The sequence below is a fragment of the Oncorhynchus kisutch genome, linkage group LG11 (genome assembly GCF_002021735.2).
Source record: "Oncorhynchus kisutch isolate 150728-3 linkage group LG11, Okis_V2, whole genome shotgun sequence".
Lineage (NCBI taxonomy): Eukaryota > Metazoa > Chordata > Actinopteri > Salmoniformes > Salmonidae > Oncorhynchus > Oncorhynchus kisutch.
Window position 1 is genome coordinate 64575419 of NC_034184.2, and position 23404 is coordinate 64598822.

Consider the following 23404-nt stretch of genomic DNA (forward strand, 5'->3'; position numbering starts at 1 on the left):
CTGCTATGGCTGACCCTGTAAAACAACACATTTCACTGCACCTATTTTTGTTTTTACAGAGGATACTGTCATTTTAAAAAGGCTGTGTACTTAAAGGCCCAGTGCAGTCAAAAACTTGATTTCCTGTGTTTTATATATATATTTCCATACTATGAGGTTGGAATCATATTTTAATACTATAATAATAATACTAATTGTGAAAATTATGATAATACCTTTTTAGTATAAATGCTGTTTGAAAACCCCCTTAAATTTCTTCATATTTTGGTTCAGATGGAGTTTTAGCCTGCCTGGGGACATCATTATTAGACCAATAAGAAAGAGAGTTCCAAACCTATCTGCCAATAACAGCTAGTTTTCAGTGTTCCCCTTCTCACTCAGACAACTCCCAGATAGTCCTAGCAATATTCTTTCTTGAGAAATTGCTCTTTGCTAAGAAGCTATTTTTGTTTATTTTTGACCATTATAATTGAAAACAGTCTCAGCAAGTTATTGAATTATTACCCAGAAATGATTTGATATTGAGATAAAAACGGCTGCATTGGACCTTTAACACAAGAGCCGAGTGAGTCATTCAGACTCGATTTGAATTCAACATTTTAAACAAGATGTGCTTCTATGCCCTCATCCATACAGCCAATCAAACATTCAGCGACGTTTAAAGTGTCCGTTACTTAGCTATGGCTTTAGCAATGTCAGGTGTATGTGTATGTACTGCTGACAGAAACACTCTATTACAACAAACAGTATGCCACCCCTCCTTGTTATATACAATGGTACACAACATAAATCCTTTTTTACATACTGAAAATGATGTCATCAATGATCGAAGATGTGAAAGTTAATCAATGGCACCCTATTCCTTTAGAGTGCACTACTTTAGACCAGGGCCCGGGATCTGTAGCGAATAGGGTGCAATTTATGCACATGCTGGGTCTTATCTTAAAAAATAGCTGTGAAATTCCAATAAATGGAGGTGAGATGATATGATGATAATGATGATGATGATGGTGATGATGCCGAAGCCAGAGAAGATATTAGAGATATAGAGGCCTGGCACAGATGGTGTTCGAACACCCACGTAGAGACCTACAGGAAACCACAGGAGGAGCAGCCATAATCAGAGAGAAGGGCCTATGTTTAACACGTTTAAGGAGAGCCACTTGAACAGGGTGAAAGGTTACGTTGACATGAGGAGCCTGGCTCCCTCTAATTGCTACAAAGGAGCAGAAGAATAGCACTAAGTAATTTACCAAATAAAGCTACCATAAAGTACTACAAAGAACCTCATTTAGTTGAGTGTTGAAGTGCCATTTTATTGGAAATTGTTTTTATGACCCAGGTAAAAAATCTTTAAGAAATCTTTCTGTCACAGGTTGGGGCAGAAAGGGAAAAGCTTCAAACGGGGGTCCTAACCTGGCCGAGGGGTCGTCCAGCGACTGCCTGCCCTGTCAGGAGGGCTGTGCCTACTGCAAGGATGACACGCCCTGTGTTGCTCGAAGTGACAGCGCCCTGCGCATGGCCGTGCTCTCCTTCCAGGTCCTGTGTATGCTGGTGGACTTTGTCAGCATGGTGATCATCTACCACTTCCGCAGGAACAAGGTGAGGCACTATTCAGCCGTCATTCATCCCCATCTACATTGATCATAATCACTATTCATCATCTATTACATTGATTTATGATATATTGATATATAGTTCATGACTTAATACATGTTATTCATGTTATTTTCCATCCTAATTCATCATCTATGTTGATGTATTAGTTAATGGATGACTTGATACATGTTATTCCATCCTATTAGCCTACATTGTTTTATTCATTAGTGGATGACTGGGTCTATCTTATCCTTTCCTTTTTTTGTTCTTGAACCTGAATGAGAACAGGGGCACACACTGTACTGTACTTTTTGAACAGAATGATATTTGCTGTATATTTTACTGTATAGATTGGATGTGTTTCGACCATATGGCCATGGGTAGCTCAGGAATGTTCAACAAGTGTATTATTCATGGGGATACCTCTTCTGACAGTTCAGAGCAGCACAAATAATAATTGACTCTATCTGATTATACATGATTCATTGGGCACACACAATCTGGTACAGTTTGGCACATTGATGGCAGAATTAAGGTTATTGATGGCAGAATCCAACTCTAAGCTTTAATGCCGATTGACAAATTTAGTTGGCATTTGCACCAGTTCAAAAGTTGTATCTTTAGTTTCAACTGAACTGGAGGGAGTTTTCCAAGATATTCGTGGCACTAAGATCAGCGTTCGCCCCTTGCCAACCAAATGTCTCACTCTGGTTGTCTCACTCTATGAGATGATCTTAGCTACAACGTTTTGGAGTTCACTATAGAGCTGGGCTTGTATCCACGAGATGTTTCAGAGTAGGAGTGCTGATCTAGGAACAGGTCCACCCTGTCTACATTATCTTATTCATTATGATCTTAAAGGGAAAACTGAAGAATATGGGCCCTGATGTTCAGCATATGTTATGAAGGGAGAATGTTAGTACAATGAAATTGAGAACAGTGCTGCATACCTTAGGTAGATGATAATAACTATGTTGAGTCTCAGACAAGGGTTTAGTCTAGGCCTCACTGGTAAGTAAGCCTTGTCAGAGCAGCCTAAAGTGCAGGAGCCTATTACATTTTTTTTTTGCATGAGGCAGCTTGTACAAGTACACCCCCTGGACAGGATGCTAGACTTTCCTTGGGCCAATCCATCTCCTTAATGCTGAGTGCCAAGCAGGGCATTATGACCCATTTTAAGAGTCTTTGGTATGACTTGACTAGGGATCGAACTCCAAACCGTTCAATCTCAGGGCAGACACTCTAACCACAAGGCCACTGAGTTGGTACGTGGAGGGATCTGATTTCTCTTAACAAGATTCAGTTTCTCCATGGCTGTCCTCGATGCTATAGGCTTATAAATAGATCTGCCTAGCTTCTCCAATGCCCACACACTCTCCAAATCCCCCAGGCTTCTTACAGTAAAATAATAACATCTCTGAGATAAAATAATCTTGGGTACAGTGATATTCTTTGATACAAGTAAAAACTTTAGGAAACCTCCTTGCCATGGATATGGAATCCTTAAGAATGTGTGTACTGTAGACCACACTACCTACGTAGAGAGTTTTCATCTGTATTTTTCGTAGCTGTCTACATACCACCACAGTCAGAGGCTGGCATTAAGCTATGGCTTTAGCAGCTATGGCTTTTACAGCTTTGAATGAGCTGTATTCCGCCATAAGCAAACAAGAAAATGCTCACACAGAGGTGGCTCTCCTAGTAGCCTGGGACTTTAATGCAGGGAAACTTAAATCTGTTTTGCCACATTTCTATCAAGTTAAATGTGCAACCAGAGGGAAAAAACTCTGGACCACCTTTACTCCACACACAGATATACATACAAAGCTCTCCCTCGACCCTCTATTTGGCAAATCTGACCATAAACCTATCCTCCTGATTCCTGCTTACAAGCAAAAATTAAAGCAGGAAGCACCAGTGACTAGATGAATAAAAAAGTGGTCAGATGAAGCAGATGCTAAGCTACAGGACTGTTTTGCTAGCACAGACTGAAATATGTTCCGGGATTCCTCCGATGGCATTGAGGAGTACACCACATCAGTCATTGGCTTCATCAATAAGTGCATCGATGACGTCATCCCCACAGTGACCGTATGTACATACCACAACCAGAAGCCATGGATTACAGGCAACATCCGCACTGAGCTAAAGGCTAGAGCTGCCGCTTTCAAGGAGCGGGACTCTAACCTGGAAGCTTTTAAAAAATCCCGCTATGCCCTCCAACGAACCATCAAACATGCAAAGCATCAATAAAGGACTAAGATCGAATTGTACTACACCGGCTCTGACGCTTGTTGGATGTGGCAGGGCTTGCAAACCATTACAGACTACAAAGGGAAGCACAGCCGAAAGCTGCCCAGTGACACAAGCCTACCAGACGAGCTAAACTACTTCTATGATCGCATCAAGGCAAATAAAACTGAAACATGCATGAGAGCACCAGCTGTTCTGGAAGACTGTGTGATCACGCTCTCCGCAGCCGATGTGAGTAAGACCTTTAAACAGGTCAACATCCACAAGCCCGCAGGGCCAGGCGGATTACCAGGAAGTGTACTGCGAGCATGCGATGACCAACTGGCAAGTGTCTTCACTGACATTTTCAACCTCTCCCTGTCCGAGTCTGTAAACCAACATATTTTAAGCAGGCCACCATAGTGCCTGTGCCCAAGAACACTAAAATAACCTGCCTATACAACTACCGACCCGTAGCACACACGTCAGTAGCCATGAAGTGCTTCGAAAGGCTGGTCATGGCTCACAACAACACCATTATCCCAGAAACCCTAGACCCACTCCAATTTGCATACCGCCCCAACAGATACACAGATGATGCAATCTCTATTGCACTCCACACTGCCCTTTCTCACCTGGACAAAAGGAACACCTATGTGAGAATGCTATTCATTGACTACAGCTCAGCATTCAACATCATAGTGCCCTCAAAGCTCATCAATAAGCTAAGGACCCTGGGACTAAACACCTCCCTCTGCAACTGGATCCTGGACTTCCTGACGGGCCGCCCCCAGGTGGTAAGGGTAGGTAACAACCTCATCCTCAAAATAGGGGCCCCTCAGGGGTGCGTGCTCAGTCCCTTCCTGTACTCCCTGTTCACTCATGACGGCCAGGCACGACTCCAACATCATCAGTAAGTTTGCCGATGACACAATGATGGTAGTTCTGATCACAGACAACAACGAGACAGCCTATAGGAAGGAGGTCAGAGACATGGCCGTGTGGTGCCAGGACAACAACCTCTCCCTCAACTTGATCAAGACAATGGTTGTGGACTACAGGAAAAAGAGGACAGAGCACGCCTCTGGTTAAGGTTAAGAGCTCCACCACGTCACTAACAAACTAACATGGTCCAAACACACCAAGACAGTCGTGAAGAGGGCACGACAAAACCTATTCCCCCTCAGGAGACTGAAAAGATTTGGCATGGGTCCTCAGATCCTCAAAAGGTTCTACAGCTGCACCATCAAGAGCATCCTGACTGGTTGCATCACTGCCTGGTATGGCAACTGCTCAGCCTCCGACTGCAAGGCACTACAGAGTGTAGTGCAAATGGCCCAGTACATCACTGGGGCCAAGCTTCCTGCCATCCAGGATCTCTATACCAGGTGGTGTCAGAGGAAGGCCCTAAAAATTGTCAAAGACTCCAGCCACCCTACTCATAGACTGTTCTCTCTGCTACCGCACGGCAAACGGTACCGGAGCTCCAAGTCCAAGAGGCTTCTAAACAGCTTCTTCCCCCAAGCCATAAGACTCCTGAACATCTAATCAAATGGCCTCCCAGACTATTTGGATTGCCCCCCCCCCCTCTTTTACACAGCTGCTACTCTCTGCTGTTATCGTCTATGCATAGTCATTTTAATAACTCTACCTACATGTATATATTACCTCAACTATTCGGTGCCCCCGCACATTGACTCTGTACCGGTACCCCCCTGTATATAGTCTCGCTATTATTGTTTTACTGCTGCTGCTTTACTTGCTACTTTTATTTCTTATTCTTATCCATATATTTTTTTTTACTGTGTTGTTGGTTAGGGGCTCGTAAGTAGGCATTTCACTGTAAGTAGGTATTCACTGTAATACCTGTTGTATTCGGCGCATGTGACGAATAACATTTGATTTGATTTGATACTGGCAAAATATGGCAAGGCCATTACTTAGATTTGACAGTATTAAAGGCAACTTCGCTGTTCTACTTCTACAACATGACATTTACTTTATATAGTAGAGCCGTATAGTCCTGAACCAGTTCCTTATTCATAGCCTGGTGAACTTTCGGCTGTGGAACTTTTGGCTCTATAATCGCATTAGCTTTCTGGATTGGAGCACAACACCTAAGCCCTCAGTTGGGTTCTGTCAATTAATTGGCTTCATTTAGGACTTTGTCTTGAGCGTGAGAAATCTCTGGATTAGGATGTAGGTTGACAGATTCACTGACAGGAGAACATCTCCTTACTGGATCACACACACCTTGGGATGAGTTTGCTCTAATAGGGTTGAGACGAACAATGCCTTTTCTCACGAATACAACTTCTAGAATTTGGAGGTATGTCATATTGAATGTCCCTGTATGTAATCATCATTTATCCTCCAAAAGGGACTTTACTTCTGTTGCCACTCTATGCGTGGTAGCAGCACTATCATTTGCTCAAGGTTCAAGAGCAGTAAGCTGTGTATAGGCACTTATACTGTATGTTTGCAAACCAATGGCACAGCTGTCCATTGCCCCTTGAAAGCATCCTCAAGCACCGTTTACTGTAAAAGAATGCATGGCTGAATGTCTGATGTACTGTAAGAGGAGCCTGGAAATATCCATGAAATGGAAAACCATAGGAAAACGTAGAATGTTCTAGTTCTGTGGGGCAAATATTTATTTGATGAGTTTTGATCAGACTTAGGATACAGCTGTTATTTATTTAGTTTGTTTACGAATGCACTAGTACATTGACATTTTAGTCATTTAGCAGACACTCTTATTGAGCGACTTAAAATAAGCCCATTCACCTTAAGGTACAGTAGCTAGGTGAGACAACCACATATCACAGTCATAGTGAGTACATTTGTCCTCAATAAAGTAGCTATGAAAGTAGGCTTCATTCAGGTTGTCTTGGCTCTTACTAATACGTAGAGTTTTAGCATTATTCAAATGAGACCTTTATTAAATGTTGTTTCTGTCTCCTGTGTTTCAGAGTATCAGAGCCTCTGGGGTAGTTCTATTGGAGGCCATCCTGACTGGAGCACTGCTTCTCTACTTTCCGGTGAGTCACTGTGTGTGTGTGTGTGTGTGTGTGTGTAGGAGGAGGGGAGGGGTATTTACTCTCTATAGTATGATTGGCCTCTGCCCTTATTATTTAAAAGTTTAGGACAAAGTATGTGACAAAAAGTTGCCATTCAGTTTAACCTTTGATCCAGACCATATATTAATTCAACAACACACAAAAACAACTTTTTTTTTGTATGACAAGACTAATGTGGCATGAAGGCTGCCATGGAATGTTGACTTGGTCAGGTCATAGAAAACCGTTCATATATCACAGTGCCTTGTTTTGGAGGGTTTCTACAGAGTAGAGTTAAACCGTGTTTCTTTGTTTGGCGGAGACAAACATCCTGGGGCTCTCCTCTGACCTCCTGCTAGCTGTATGCTGCTAATCTGCCCAATGAACCCAGCAACCTGTGAAATATACCATCTGTTGACCAGCCACTCATGTTAAATGTGTGCAGCACCTATTCAGACCTTAGCAAGTCTCCTATTCAATTACATTACATTTGCTAACACATTTCTTGTGTTATGGTTGACATTAACGGTCTAGAACCTTATTTGACACGTGTGACATCACTCATAACAGATGTTATACCATTCTAATTGTAGAAACTCATAGAAACGATCAACTATACTAGATTAAGTATCATTAAGAGCAAACGATACAGTTTAGAGGCAGATGAAAATAACCAAATAACCAGAGTTTCTATTTGAAGCGTCCGATTATTTCCACAGATGACCGAGCCTCAGGGCGTCTCCACATAACATTGATTTACGCAGATGTATTGTTATGTCTTAGTCAGTGGTGCCCCGGGCCTCTGGGTGATTGCAATTTAGTGGTGATCGCAGCGAGCTATGGGCTTAGCATAGCCACGAAGGGTAAATTAAAGTGAACTGATTTAGAGCAGCTCGCTAATCAATGCAATTAGCCAGTGACAAGGAAAGTAATCATCTTTGAAATTGCAATGAAATAGGGAGCGAAAGCAGGGGTTGGTTGGATGGGGTTGGGGTCGTCTGTGATTGGATGGACAACGTCAGTCCTGTTGGAGGATTGGTGAACGAGCAGGAAGTGGGCATTTCTCAGATGGAAATTTAAATATGGAAATTACAACAACAAATTCATTGAAAACTGTGGTTGAAAAATTGCTCCATGTCTTTTGTTTCCATTGAAATGGAATGGACCACAAATCTTATGTAACACCATTTTGGCAAAAATCTTCCATTATCAAAATGAGCCATCCCAATTGAATGCTGAACATATTGGAAGGCTGAGGAAATTATTTATACCCATATATTATGTATTGAAATCCAAGTCACCAAAAGACCTCCTTGTCTCATTTTGATATGCTGTCTTTCAGTCCCTTTATATGAAAATGGTTCCTTTCTGCTCGAGTCCATTGTCTACGCAGCACGCTATATTGATCTCCAGCCTGATCCCTTTGCATGTCTCCTTTGTGAATCTCACATGAGCCTTCCTTCCTGCCTGCTAGGGCGAGTCGCATCACTCCCAATCTAAATATAGATTCAGAAATATTCCACCGCTGCTGCTGCTTCTATTTTAAATAATTCCAGTGTTATTAAGGAGCAAGGAGATGCATCTCATCCCAGCGCTCTCTTGGCATTCCGTTCTTTGGAGTAATGCAATTTCCCCCCCTTTCCCCCCTTCTCCTCAGTGTGTCACATGCAATAACTTCAGTCCCTGCCCAGAATAAGGCAGGAGGAGAGACAGGGAGCGAGTGGAAAAAAGGAGAGAAAGGTTATTACGGGAGTGCCAATGCTGGCTATTTCTGTTTGGCTGTGTGGAGATGAGAAAGGAGGGAACAGACACATAACTTGTGATTCTCTATGTGATCTGTGCATTAGCTTTCCGGCTATGTATTTTTCTCTTATTCAGGTGGCTCGAAAGCCTGAGATTGGAGTAAAGTGACAGTTTGCATTGCTATTTCTCATCATTTTCAAAATGCCACCAAGTTTCTCAATCAAGGGGGGATATATTCAGATAGAATCATTTGTGGGAGCTGTCCATCGTGGGACAACCTCGCTCACTCATTCACTCACTCACTCACAATTCTCTCCTCCCTTTATTCACTGTTGGTAGCTCCATCTCTCTTTCTTTCGTTTCCTGTCTTCTCCTCCCCCACAGTGTTTTGTGCTGCTCCCTCTCCCAGCCCATCTGTGTGTGTGCTAGCGCAGGCTGCCACTGAGACCCCCCGTCTTTCCCTCTCCCCCCGCCTGGGTACCCCATCAGAGACACTGGGCTTTTACTCTGCTGCCTTCCTGTTGCTTCACACACATACACCCACAAACATGTACACACACTCATGCATGCATATACTCTCTCTCCCTCTCTCCCCCTCTCTCTCTCTCTCTCTCTCTCTCTCTCTCTCTCTCTCTCTCTCTCTCTCTCTCTCTCTCTCTCTCTCTCTCTCTCTCTCATACACACACACACTCCACCTCTCCCTCCTTCTCCTCCTCCACCTGTCTGCTTGCGTCTCTCCTCTCCTTCTCCATCTCAGGCCTTCCCCAGTCCCCATGCAGTGCAGGGCAGACAGACATAGCGTCACAGCACATCAGGGGGCTAATGAGAAACAGTATGTCTGAGGGATAATGCATCCTGACCTGTCAGGCCATGAAACACAGCCCGCCTGGCATCGCCTGCCCCCTTCCTGCTTCCTATCCCAGCTGCTCCGACACTTTCAATCTGCCTTAAGTGGATCTGTTGTGGGTGGAGGGTGAAGTGGCGTGTTTTGGAGCCCCCCCGCCCACCAACACCGCCAGATCGTGTGCCTCCCTGCTTCCCTGCAAAAGTGCTGAGGCGTAGGGCTCATCCAAAACCCACAGATGCTCTCTGAGTAGAACGTTAGGGGGTAGATAAACTTGTGCTATTGTGGTGCTTGGTGTGTTTACAGAGAAAGAGGAACTTAAGAGAGTGAGATTGAACATAGATGGAAGAGCATGAAAGAGGGTTGGACAAACACAGTACATTGACTTAGGTCGACCAGTCAAATCAAATCAAAATCAAATGAAATTGTATTAGTCACATGCGTCGAATACAACAGGTGTAGACCTTACAATGAAATACTTACTTACGAGCCCCTAACCAACAATGCAGTTTTAAAAAATATGGATAAGAATAAGAAATAAAAGTAACAAGTAATTAATGAGCAGCAGTAAAATAACAATAGTGAGACTATATACAGAGGGGTACTGGTACAGAGTCAATATGCGGAGGCACCGGATAGTTGAGGTAATATGTACATGTAGGTAGAGTTACTAAAGTGACTATGCAAAGATGATAAGAACAGAGAATAGCTGCGGTGTAAAAGAGGGTGCGGGGTGGGACAATGCAAATAGTCTGGGTGGCCATTTGATTAGATGTTCAGGAGACTAGCGGCTTGGGGGTAGAAGCTGTTTAGAAGCCTCTTGGACCTAGACTTGGAGCTCCGGTACCGCTTGCCGTACGTCTATGACTAGGGTGGTTGGCCTTCCTCTGACACTGCCTGGTATAGAGGTCTTGGATGGCAGGAAGCTTGGCCCCAGTGATGTACTGGGCAGTACACACTACCCTCTGTAGTGTGTAGGCCGAGCAGTTGCCATACCAGGCAGTGACTTGGGGCTCAGGATGTTCTCGATGGTGCAGCTATAGAACCTTTTGAGGATATGAGGACCCATGCCAAATCTTTTCAGTCTCCTGAGGGGGAATAGGTTTTGTCGTGCCCTCTTCTCGACTGTGTTAGTTTGTTGGTGATGTGGATACCAAGGAACTTGAAGCTCTCAACCTGCTCCACCACAGCCCCGTTGATGAGAATGGGGGCGTGCTCTGTCCTCTTTTTCCTGTAGTCCACAATCATCTCCTTTGTCTTGATCATATTGAAGAAGAAGTTGTTGTCCTGGCACCGCACGGCCAGGTCTCTGATCTCCTCCCTATAGGCTGTCTCGTCGTTGTCTGTGATCAGAACTACCATCATTGTGTCATCGGCAAACTTAATGATGATGTTGGAGTTGTGGATCTGTTGGGGCGGTATGCACATTGGAGTGGGTCTATGTTTTGTGGGATAAAGGTGTTGATGTGAGCCATGACCAGCCTTTCAAAGCACTTCATTGCTACAGACGTGAGTGCTACGGGTCGGTAGTCATTTAGGCAGGTTACCTTAGTGTTCTTGTGCACAGGGACTATGGTGCTCTGCTTAAAACATGTTGGTATTATAGACTCGGACAGGGAGAGGTTGAAAATGTCAGTGAAGATACTTGAAAGTTGGTCAGCACATGCTTGCAGTACAAGGCCTGGCAATCCGTCTGGTCCTGCAGCCTTGTGAATGTTGACCTGTTTAAAGGTCTTACTCACATCGGCTGCGGAGAGCGTGATCACACAGTCTTCCGGAACAGCTGGTGCTCTCATGCATGTTTTAGTGTTTTTTTGCCTCGAAGCAAGCATAGAAGTAGTGTAGCTTGTCTGGTAGGCTCGTGTCACTGGGCAGTTCTGTGCTTCCCTTTGTAGTCTGTAATGGTTTGCAAGCCCTGCCACATCCGACGAGTGTTAGTGCCGATGTAGTACGATACGATCTTAGTCCTGTATTGACGTTTACCAGTTTGGTGGTTCGTCGGAGGGCATAACGGGATTCCTCCGGGTTAGATTCCCGCTCCTTGAAAGTGGCAACTCTAGCCTTTAGCTCAGTATGGATGCTGCCTGTAATCCATGGCTTCTGGTTGTGGTATGTACATACGGTCACTGTGGGGATGATGTCATCGATGCACTTATTGATGAAGCCAATGACTGATGTGGTGTAGTCCTCAATGCCATTGGAGAAATCCTGGAACATATTCCAGTCTGTGCTAACAAAACAGTCCTGTAGCTTAGCATCTGCTTCATCTGATCACTTTCTATTGATCACGTCACTGGAGCTTCCTGCTTTTATTTTTGCTTGTAAGCAGGAATTAGGAGGATAGATTTATGGTCAGATTTGCCAAATGGAGGGTGAGGGAGAGCTTTGTATGTGTATCTGTGTGTGGAGTAAAGGTGGTCCAGTGTTTTTCCCTTTGGTTGCACATTTAACATGTTGATAGAAATTTTGTAAAACGGATATAAGTTTCCCTGCATTAAAGTCCTTGGCTACTAGGAGCGCCGCCTCTGGGTGAGCATTTTCTTGTTTGCTTATGGCGGAATACAGCTCATTCAATACGGTTTCAGTCCAGCATCAGTCTGTGGTGGTATGTAGACAGCTACTAAAAATACAGAAAAATTCTCTAGGTAGATAGTGGGGTCTATAGCTTATCATGAGATACTCTACCTCGGGCGTGCAAAACCTTGAGACTTCCTTAGACATCATGCACCAGTTGTTATTTACAAAAATACATAGTCCGCCACTTCTTGTGTTACCAGACACTGCTGTTCTATCCTGCCGATACAGCTTATAACCAGCCAGCTGTATTTTGATAATGTCGTCGATCAGCCGTGGTCGTTCATGAAGCATAAGATATTACAGTTTTGAATGTCCCGTTGGTAGTTTAATCTTCCACGTAAGTCATCGATTTTATCCAAAGATTGCACGTTTGCTTGCAGAATGGAAGGAAGTGGGGGTTTATTCGATCATCTATGAATTCTGAGAAGGCAGTCCGCCCTCCAGCACATTTTTCTCCACCTTCTCTTCACGCAAATGACGGGGATCTGGGCCTGCAGTATATCATTCATGTCGAACTCGTTAACGGATTCTGCCAGTCTGTGGTGAGTATTGCAGTTCTGATGTCCAGAAGTTATTTTTGGTCATAAGAGACGGTAGCAGCAACATTATGTACAAAATAAGTTACAAAATAAGTTGCAAACAACGCAAAGAAACAAACGAAAAAAACACAATTGGTTAGGAATACGTAAAACGTCAGCCTCTGGGACAGTAATGTGACAACATGTGAAGTGTGCACAGCTGAGTTCTGAGTAACTTGGGGACCTCTGTGTTGGTGACACATATCAAAATGTCCAGATTAACATCCTGTATGCACACTGTAAACTGACACATACTCACACAAACAGTCCAATATGTCCCATGTCTCATTGAGAGGGAATATCTCACAGGAAATAGTGGTGAAAAGGAGAAGGTATTGTGGGAGGCCAAGTTGGATGTAATTTACACAAGGCCAACATCAGGGGGACGAGGGGGAGAAACCATTACCTCGCCCATAGCCACTGGGCCCTCTCATATCATATCATTGGGGAGTAGCTGTCAGCTTTCATATCAAAACAGATTCATTGCCCCTATCCCATACCAACCCCACCTCCCACCCCTCTCTCCCTTTAAGGAATTTACTCGATTAGAGTGGAATGGACAGAGGAGAGGAACGAGATGATGAGACAGAGGAGGGGAACGAGATGATGACCAGAACAGAGAGGATTGAGAGAGATGGATAGATGGAATGGCAGTGGGCATGTCAAAGCAGGAGAAGGGGTGTAATGACATGATACTTTCCTGAGGCTTCAGTCTCACATTATCTCCTTCTCAGATGGAAACAGACAGACATGTTAAATAGCTCATAGGGATTTGTTCTTTTTTATTTTTTTGCCTCAGGCCCAACACATGTTGACAGTTATCGTTGTATGAGAAGATTGGAATGCCCCACATAGTGAACCGTCTTGCATTAACTAGTTAATGTCTGCTGGTTGGAGCATGGTTCTGGCAATGTTCTAGCAACATTCTGGCAACTAGAGGCGTTTCTAGGATTTGTACACATTCAGGATTGTTATTTTTTTTAGGAGGAAAATGTTATTTTTATAAATGCATTTCTTGCAATTCTATGTCATATTACATTCCTCAATAAATTACCAAAATGTGTTTTAATAAGGCAAAAATGACCGAAAATGCTATGCTACTCTGACACTGATAACCTGAGCTCAATAAAAATTATACGGTCTTGAATGCAACCAATGCAAAAATGTTAGAGTGGAGACAAATTGTAGCCCACAATATTACTTCCATCTGGAGGATTTTTCCACTTTTCGCCCATGTGAACCTGAGTAAACCCAGTCACTCAGACCCTTAGCCATGCCTGTTTATTGGCAGCACACACCATCACGCACTGCCTTGGCTGAATTCAATCTTCTCAACCAAAACTCACACTCGTGAAATGTCATAAGCTTGCAGGGGAGACAGGCAGTCAAAGCAACTGAACCCAGGTGCGATTTGAAGCTTATGAAATTTCATTTTTTTGGGAGTAGATTTGATTTCAAGCACTGCCTGGCTCCCTACAGACATGCTCCCTTTCAACTGAAAGTTAGGATACTACTCTGTAGGAGGAACAAATAAGGAAAGTGTCACTGGTGACACTTTGCGTGTTGAAAGTCCAATATCTTGACTGCTGACATGCAAAACACTTTGAGACTGTTTGTTTCAACAGAGGACTAATTTTAAAAAAATACCAAAAGATTGTTTTTGAGCTCAGGTCACAACTCCAGAGCTGGACTTCTGTGTATTTCCCAGTATCCTTTATGGAATGCATTGTATTTTATCGTATTCATTCAAATCAAGCTACCATGCAGAATAAAGAACAGGCGGCAGTTCTATTTGTTGTATTTCTATGCCAGACAATTTACTATAGGGTTACTAGTGTATGTGGGAAAGGTGAATAAGAGGTCAAAGGGACAATTGTTTCTTGAACGGATGGTCAGGGGGCTGGAACATAATTACACATAATATTTGACTGAAGCATAATAATTTCAAACCTTGTATACAGTCACATACAGTGCATTCGAAAGTATTCAGACCCTTTTTACTTTTTCTACATTTTGTTACGTTACAGCCTTATTCTAAAATGGATTAAATAAAACATTTTCCTCATCACTCTACACACAATACCCCATAATGACAAAGCAAAAACGTTTTTTTGTCAACTGTGGGACCTAATATAGACAGGTCTGTCCAAATCATGTCCAATCAAATGAATTTACCACAGGTGCACACCAATCAAGCTGTAGAAACATCTCAAGGATGATCAATGGAAGCAGGATTCACCTGAGCTCAATTTCGAGTCTCATAACAAAGGGTCTGAACACTAAATAAGGTATTTAAAAAAATTGTGTGTAGATTACTGAGGATTTTTTATTTATTTAATCCATTTTATAATACAACTGTAGCGTAACAGAATGTGGAAAAAGTCAAGGGGTCTGAATACTTTCCAAAGGCACTGTACCTACTATATAAGTGGGGGTGGGATGCAAGCATTCTAAGGGGGTCTCAGATAAGCACCTGATAAGGTTTTAATCCTGTTAGTATTATGGTGATGAGGTTATTGGCATTTGACCTTTGTGACACAGGAAATCCTTCAGGGGTTCAACGGTTAGTTACCAGTGGTTGAGATTGAATGAAAATATTAGCTTTTTGGAATGGTTCACCGATGAAGCGGAACTTCATTGGAAATGTATTGACATTACATACAGTAGTTGAATGATTTAAGTGATGGTCGCAGTCAGTAATCACACCTGCAATCTCTTGTGGGAACACATAAAAAAACACAAACACACACAACCCCCCCAACACACACACACGCACACACGCACACACACACACACACACACACACACACACACACACACACACACACACACACACACACACACACACACACACACACACACACACACATATACACACACACTGTCAGTTCAGTTGTTTTATCTAACTAAATAACAGTGGAATCAAATAGCTGACTGGAGATCAATACCCGGGGCCACACGTCCTGACCTTGACAGGAAGGAAAGGGTCCATGTGGGGGATCGATCCCTCAGGTACTCACCCCCCTCCAAGCATCTATCAATACCACCTCTCCATCTCATTTACATGTTTATAGTCTACAGGCTATAAGTCAATTACATAAAGGCCTGTCATGCCAAATAGTGTCCCCCTGCCAAAAAGTCCCCCCCCCCCCTTTTGTCACAATGGGATTCGATAAACTATTAGCGGCCCATTCTCTGGTGGTCAAAGGCTATGTTGTTGTGATCTCAGTCTCATGTGGTCAATAGCGCCCTCCTCACCTCCCACGGTAGCACGGCTAACTCCTAAAGGGCACCAAATTCCCTATATAGTACAATATGGCCCTGGTCAAAAGTAGTGCACTTCGTAGGACATATGGTGTCATTTGGGACAAACCCAGGGTTTCACACGTTGCTGTTAAAAAACAACATGGAACAGTCCTTCTCAATAGACTACTGAGAGAAATGAGGTGACGGGAACTACCCTGGTGCGTTTGGATTACTGTTACAGCGCTAGTTGGTGATTCATTGGGACGGCAGGTAGCCTAAGCACATTGGGCCAGTAACCAAAATGTTGCTGGTTCGAATCCCCTTGCCCACTAGGTGAAAAATCTGTTTGTGTGCCCTTGAGCAAGGCACTTAACCCTAATTGCTCCTGTAAGTTGCTCTGGATAAGAGCTTTTGCTAAAATGTAATTTGTTTAGACATTTTTATTGTTTTATTATTGTGTATTGTTTGACATTTACTGCATTGCTAGGAGCCAGTTACATAAGCATTTTGCTGCACCTGCTAAAACATCTGCTAAAATATGTAGGTGACCAATAAACTTAGATTTGATTTCAGCAACAACACCCATGATGGTAGACTCTTCTAAGACACAAGCTGGCAATGATGAGCATTATGGGTGCTTGAATGAGCTTCATTCTATAGAGTTTTCTTAGTCTGCTCATTCCCACCTTTGTGACTGGGATGCTGAGAAAAGCGAGTGGATTTGGGAGGCCAACAACAGTAAAGTCAGCATTATAGACTTATTGCCATCAATACGTTTGTTTATCCATTTGTATCAAGCCTCGAGTTGTACAATCTGACACAGTCAGCTCTTCAGCAGGGCTCTCTACTGTACTGTAGCACAATGATGTTCTCAGGACCCACAGGCCTTTGTGAATGAAGCACAGCAGTCAAAGAATCCCAGCTAATGTACAAAGGTGCAAAAACCAAATCACTCCCGCTGGAATAGAAAGATATGAATGCATTCTAACTACGCTTTCAACTGACAAACGCTGGTTTTGAGATCCCAGTACTATGATGCAGTGATGAGCAACACCAGGAGTGTTCATTCACGAAAGGTGGTCATTAACACTGGAATGAGAGCATGATTCATGTATAGTGCATTATGATCTTTTTCTCTCCTTTCTTTCTTTCTTTCTTTCTTTCTTTCTTTCTTTCTTTCTTTCTTTCTTTCTTTCTTTCTTTCTTTCTTTCTCTTTCTTTTTTTCTTTCTCTCTCTCTCTTCCTCTCACTCTGTCATCTCACTCGCTGCCGCTCTCTCTCTACTTCCCTCTGCCGAGCTTATAGTGCCTTGAACAACGTTTGAGCAACAGACTGAGGTGGTTTAATGGGGCGAAGCTAGCGTATGTCGATGTCTAGCACGTTAAGTGAAAGTTGTGGGCTCTTTCAGACAGTGTTGATTGACAAAAGTGTTATTATCAAACTCATCCCTGTCTCCACTCGTGTCTATGTACAAACACTTACTGACAGGTTCTCTACTCCACCCATGCTCTTATTGTGTTCTGTAGAAAGAAGAACACGTAGAACACGCTCTAGGGACAGACTTAAGGTAGATAAGTGCTTAAAAATATATAAATGATGAAATCACAATGGACGGAGTATAAGAACTTCTAAGAAAATACTATGAGAGTAATTATGAGAACAAACTATGTATCCTGTCATACATGTAGGTGGTCAATGAGTAGTCATCATCATAGCTTATGGGAGATTCCACCCCAGGAAGGCCCGAAAATATTTTGGTATCTCCGATTGTTCTGGCAATTCTCACATAGAAATGTAATTGAGAGGGAAGGATGTTAGATATGCTTTTTACATGTGGTTTGTATCGCAAACCACAAACCTATACATGCCTCCAGTAAGACCCTATGATCTGTGAACCATACGATACAGAAAACAACTTGGTGTCATTATACTTATAAATATGAATATCTCAATACTACCACTTTTTGATTCTGATTATTTTGAGACATGTTTGGAAAAACATACTCTTCAAACATGTCACATTTCCAGAGCGGCTCTCTGCTACTTTTGCACCATTTTGTCGTAACAATCACAGCCGTCCTTTAAGATTACACATTCAGAAAATCACCAGCAGAGAGTTTCCTTTAAATCCGTCTTCCCATCCACTGTGTTGGTGGTGCTCATAACATGTATCAGAACTTGAAAAGTAGCAAAGAGCCCACTCTGGAAATGTGATGCACTTATAGAGGATATTGTTTAAAACAATACGTCAAAAACATTTACAAAATCCAGGGGCGGCAGGTAGCTTAGTGGTTAGAGCGTTGGGCCGGTAACCGAAAGGTTGCTAGATTGAATCCCTGAGCTGCAATGGTAAAAGTCTGCCGTTCTGCTCCTGAACAAGGCAGTTAAACCCACTGTTCCTAGACTGTCATTGTAAATAATAATTTGTTCTTAACTGACTTGCCTAGTGAAATAAAGTTTAAATAAAACAATTTATTAAAAAAGGGTACTTTTGAGATATGAATATTATTATTGTTGAATAAATTAATGTGAAAAATAGCATTTCAGAATCTAGACCTACTCCATATGTTAGAGCACCCTAAAGGGAGTATAATGACACAAAGATGTCTGTATCATGTACGTTTCACAGATCATCAGGTCTTACAGTAGACATGTATGTATAGGTCTAAAAAGGGCCTAATATGGCCACTTTAATCATGGTCTTCTCCCCAAAATTATTTTGACACAAACGTAAAAACCATGTCAAACATCCTGTTTCGTAATGAGAGAATTCTATTTGAGAATTTCCAGAACAATCTGAGATACCCATAATATTACTGGGCCACGCTGGCATGGAATCGCCCTATACTGTAAAGGGAGCCTTGATAGTCACGGTAGACATTCTAGAGATGAGTGTGTGTTGATAATGCTCTCCAGGATATTGATGTCTGTTAGAAAAGTATAAGGTAGACTACCCCTCCCCCCACCCATACACATCTCCCACACACAAACAACACCCGATCCCCTCCCTCTTCCCCCAGAGCGGAGTCCAAGGTTCCGAGCACTCAGCATTGATTATTAATAGAAGGTTTTAAAACAGAGGAAGGGAGAGGAATTGTCCTCCTCTTTATGCATACTGGAATTAACACCCACTTGTCAAAGCATCAGGGCTTTCCTTTTTCCCAGAACTGATGCAGTCTGAAGAAAGTGCAGTTCAACAGTGTGTTGCTAGCCTAATGGCTCTCTGCTGAATAGGAGATTGTGTGTGTTTGTGTATGTGTGTGTGTGCATGCTTGCGTTTTGGTGTGTGTGTGTGTGTGTGTGTGTGTGTGTAGGTAAGTAGGTAGCAGTGCATGGCGATGGTAAGAGAGAGATGTGTGGGGGGTAGAGGATATCATATTGGATATCTGAGACTTAGCTACAGAGTAGAGTGGAGAATCCAGGAGGGAGACATTTTGTTTCGGCCAAGTCATCTCCTCTCATTGTTTTGGAATAGGAAATTAGAGCCTTGTAAAATTGTCTTGTATGAGTAACTATGAGCAATTATTGTTTAAGCCTTGAGACAATTGAGACATGGATTGTGTATGTGTGCCATTCAGAGGGTGAATGGGTAAGACAACAGATTTAAGTGTCTTTGAACGGGGTATGGTAGTAAGTGCCAGGCGCACCGGTTTGTGACAAGAACTGCAACACTACTGGGTTGTATCAAGAATGGTCCACAACCCAAAGGATATCCAGCCAACTTGACACAGCCTTGGGAGGCATTTGGGTCAACATGGCCACAGTAGTCATCATCACATTGCTTTAAAACAAAGGTCAATCATTGATCAAATCATCAATACTATTACAGTGTACGAGTAAAGTCGGTTCAGTGTCAGTTGTGGCATCCTGCAGAAGCAAACCTTATACAGCCACATCACGTCATCACGGATTCAGTGGGTATTTATGCACTTTATCTAAAAGGGTGTCATGATCTGTGTTTTCCCATGGTGCATTTTACAAATCATGTGACCTCTTGTGCGTTGTTAATTCCCAATGGACCTGGGCATGCGTCAGCAAGTTGCTCAGTGCCTGCCTCGATCCTTCTCTCCTCGCTCCTTCTCTCTTCTCTCTCATTCTCTTCTATCACTTGCATTTGGGGAAAGTGGGACTTGAGACCAAATGGCACAACTTTATTTGCGGTCTTTGTGTATTCCCAGGACTAGATTTGGAGTGACATTGGTTTGTTTGTTGTATAAATATTGAGTTACCAGTGCAATTGAAATATACTGTAACATAGTCACGTCATAGTTAAGAAGGAATAGAAAAAAAGCAGACACTAACACATAATAGGCCTGTGAATTTCCAGGGACCTCGCGAGATTATCTTATCACAATCCTTGTGCCGATATGATATGTATTACGATCTCACGATTCGGGCCTCCCGAGTGGCACAGTGGTTTAAGGCACTGCATTGCAGTGCTAGAGGAGTTACTACAGACCTGGGTTCATTCCTGGGCTGTGCCACAACCAGCAGTGGCCGGGAATCCCATAGGACAGTGCACAATTGGCCCAGTGTCTTCCGGGGAAGGGGAAGGTTTGGCCGGGGGGGCTTTACTTGGCTCATTGCTCCCTAGAGACTCCTTGTGGAGGGTCGGGTGCCTGAAGGCTGTCGCCAGTTGAACGGTCTTTCCTCCAACCCATTGGTGCTTCTGGCTTAAGCTGGTGGGTGTTAAGGAGCACGGTTAGGTGGTTCATGTTTCGGAGGATGCATGACTCCACCTTCACCTCTCCTGAGCCCGTTGGGGAGTTGCAGTGATGAGACAAGATTGATATTGGGGAAATAATAAAAACAAGATTCTCATGATTCTATATGTATAACGATTGGATACTGTGAATCTATTGCGATTTGATGTTCCAAACATATTGCTGCAGAGGGACGAGAGAGAGCCATGAGAACAGGTTTTGATCAGTCATGGAAATAAAATGGCTGAAAACTACAGACCCGGGTTCATTCCCGGCCATGGGCGGGAGTCTCAAACAAATTGGCTCCCTATTTAAAATAAGATGGAAAAATAAGCTATGAAGGAAAAATACTTCAGTTTTGGTGCAGGCACAGCCAAAATAATATTGAGATATTGTCAAAACGATACATTACGATTTATCGTCAAAAATAATATCCCGATATGTAACAGATTTTTCCCCCATCAACACTAAGACAGTATGTTGGCCTATGTTCAACTTAAGCTCTGTAATTACAAGACTGGTCCCCAAAGGACTTTCTCAACTAAAGGAAGTGGCCAACTTCGCATTGCTTCAATCAAAGCAGGTATATTTCAGGAAGAGTAACTGTAGTTAATGTTGTCCCACTTAGTGGGGTGGAGGTTTTGGTTCAAGCCAGTCTACTTTGTTCTGTGTGTTGTTAGCCAGTTTAATTCAGTTCAGTCTGCTCAGTGTTGTCGCTCTGCTTCTGAGCTGCTGCTGATGATGTGGGACTCATCCATCTCCAGTGGGGTCCTTCTCTGTCCTCTGACTGACTCAAACCTAGTGAGCACAAAGGTTACTATGCCTGCGTGCAGCTTCACTAGCCTACTGCTTCTCTGCCTGGGGGGAAATATTAATGCCTCTGCAAATCGGATTAACATGAACTATCCCACATCTGCAATGCACAGATAATTATGTCTCTTCAAATGTTTATTTTCTCGCTTTTAGGTTCTGGATGTTTTTTGGACAATCATCAGTGTTTTTTTTCTGTTGTCTGCTAGGCTGGGCATAATTTCAGTGGGTTTCCGGGGCTTATAGCTAACATAGACGAAAGACCGCTTTCCTTGCCTAAAGGGCAATTTTGGTTGTTGTTGCGATGATTCGTGGTTTTAGTATGATTGATTTGTGATTACTGGGCAGTAAATTAAGTTGAGTTATAAATGTCTTTAAAGAGAGTCATAATAAATTATGCTTGTACAGAAAGACTTCCAATACATCCATTCTTACAATACATCCATACTTCCAATACACCCATACTTACAATACATCCATACTGTAGATATGCATTTAGGACACTGAAGAACAGAGAGACAGTTCAAATGGTACCAAAGTGCAGGAAGCTTAAACCCCATACACTCATGAAAACACAACTAGGCGCAAACTGGTTGAATCAATGTTGTTCCAATGTAATTTCTCAACCAATTACGTTGGATTTGAAAAAAGCACAATTGTTTTGTTGGATTCGCGTCCCCATCTCAACCACAAAAATGTTAAGTTAAAGAATAGGACTAAATGCGCTTAACATAAAGTTTGATTTGATCTAGTCCTGTTCTTTACTTTGATTCTCGGTTGAGATGGAGACGTGAATCCAACATATCAATTATTAATTTGTAGACAAAGTGGATTTAAAGCCAGACTTAATCAGTGTCACAAAAAATACATCTCCTTCAAATGTTGATATTGGACTGTGTTGACAAAACCAAACACAACTCAATATCACTTTTGTAATATAGTAAATAGCCTTAAGTTAAGGCTAACTAACTAATGTAACAGTATTTATTTAACCTTAAAATGAGTAACACATATATTGCCACATTTTGAGGTTAGCCTACAGTAACTATAAATGTCTTCTTATGTAATCATAGAAAATGTGCACGTTCAAGATTGCATGCAAAGGTCGCAGATCTGTGGAGATCTTCACAATTGCTATAATAATCTGAGCAGAAAAGGCCTTAATCACTCGCACCATGTACTTTTTATGTAATCTCAACTGCAATCCAGGTCATTTGGTTAGACTATTAGATGAAGCACAGTGATAACACATTAAGTTGTTGTATGAATACAACATATATTTGAACTTTGCTTTGCTTTTAAATGATTGAAAGCGCAGTGATACACATTTAGATGACAACTAGACCAAAAATCTGACATTGTTTTCCCATTGGAATTTTTTGAGTCGGCAAATAAAGGTTGAAATCTCATTGATCAACGTCACAACCATATATGACCTATATTTCCACTTTGAATGACTTGGTGTGACCAGCGGGAAGTCTGCACACAGTATAGAGTGTTGGGACTGGGCATCAGACCTGTGTCTGTTTGGGGATAGAGTCATACAGACATACTGTCTAGGGCTATGGCCAGATGACCTATACTGGGGCGATGGTTAGACACTTTTTCTCACCTAGGAAATGAACACAGAGTCAACTCAAGAGAACCCCTACAGAACATTAAACTTTGACTACAACACCCCATACTGTTCCTGATACATCAACAACCAATGGTATTTACTCAGTATCAGTTCTCCCCCCCCCCCCCTCTCTCTCTCGCTCTCTCTTTCACACTCTCACTCTCTCATGGGCAAATATTGTACATTTGAGTTGTGCAAAGCTCATAGAGACTTACCCAAAAAGACTCACAGCTGTAATCGCCGCCAAAGGTGCTTCTACAAAGTAATGACTCTCTCTCTCTCTCTCTCTCTCTCTCTCTCTCTCTCTCTCTCTCTCTCTCTCTTTCTCACTCTGTATGTCTGTCTGTCTCACTCTCTCTATCTGTCTCACTCTCTCTGTCTGTCTGTCTGTCTCA

The 23404-nt window shown here is 42.7% G+C and overlaps 1 protein-coding gene across 1 annotated transcript in view; it reads left to right on the top strand.

Moving 5' to 3' along the window:
• The window catches only part of gpr158a (G protein-coupled receptor 158a), a 104296-nt gene that overhangs the window by 46869 nt on the left and 34023 nt on the right, over positions 1-23404 (top strand). The window contains exons 4-5 of the mRNA XM_020494083.2: positions 1376-1602; positions 6804-6872. Of these exons, the coding sequence (XP_020349672.2) occupies positions 1376-1602; positions 6804-6872 (296 nt within the window). The remainder of the gene's footprint in view (positions 1-1375; positions 1603-6803; positions 6873-23404) is intronic.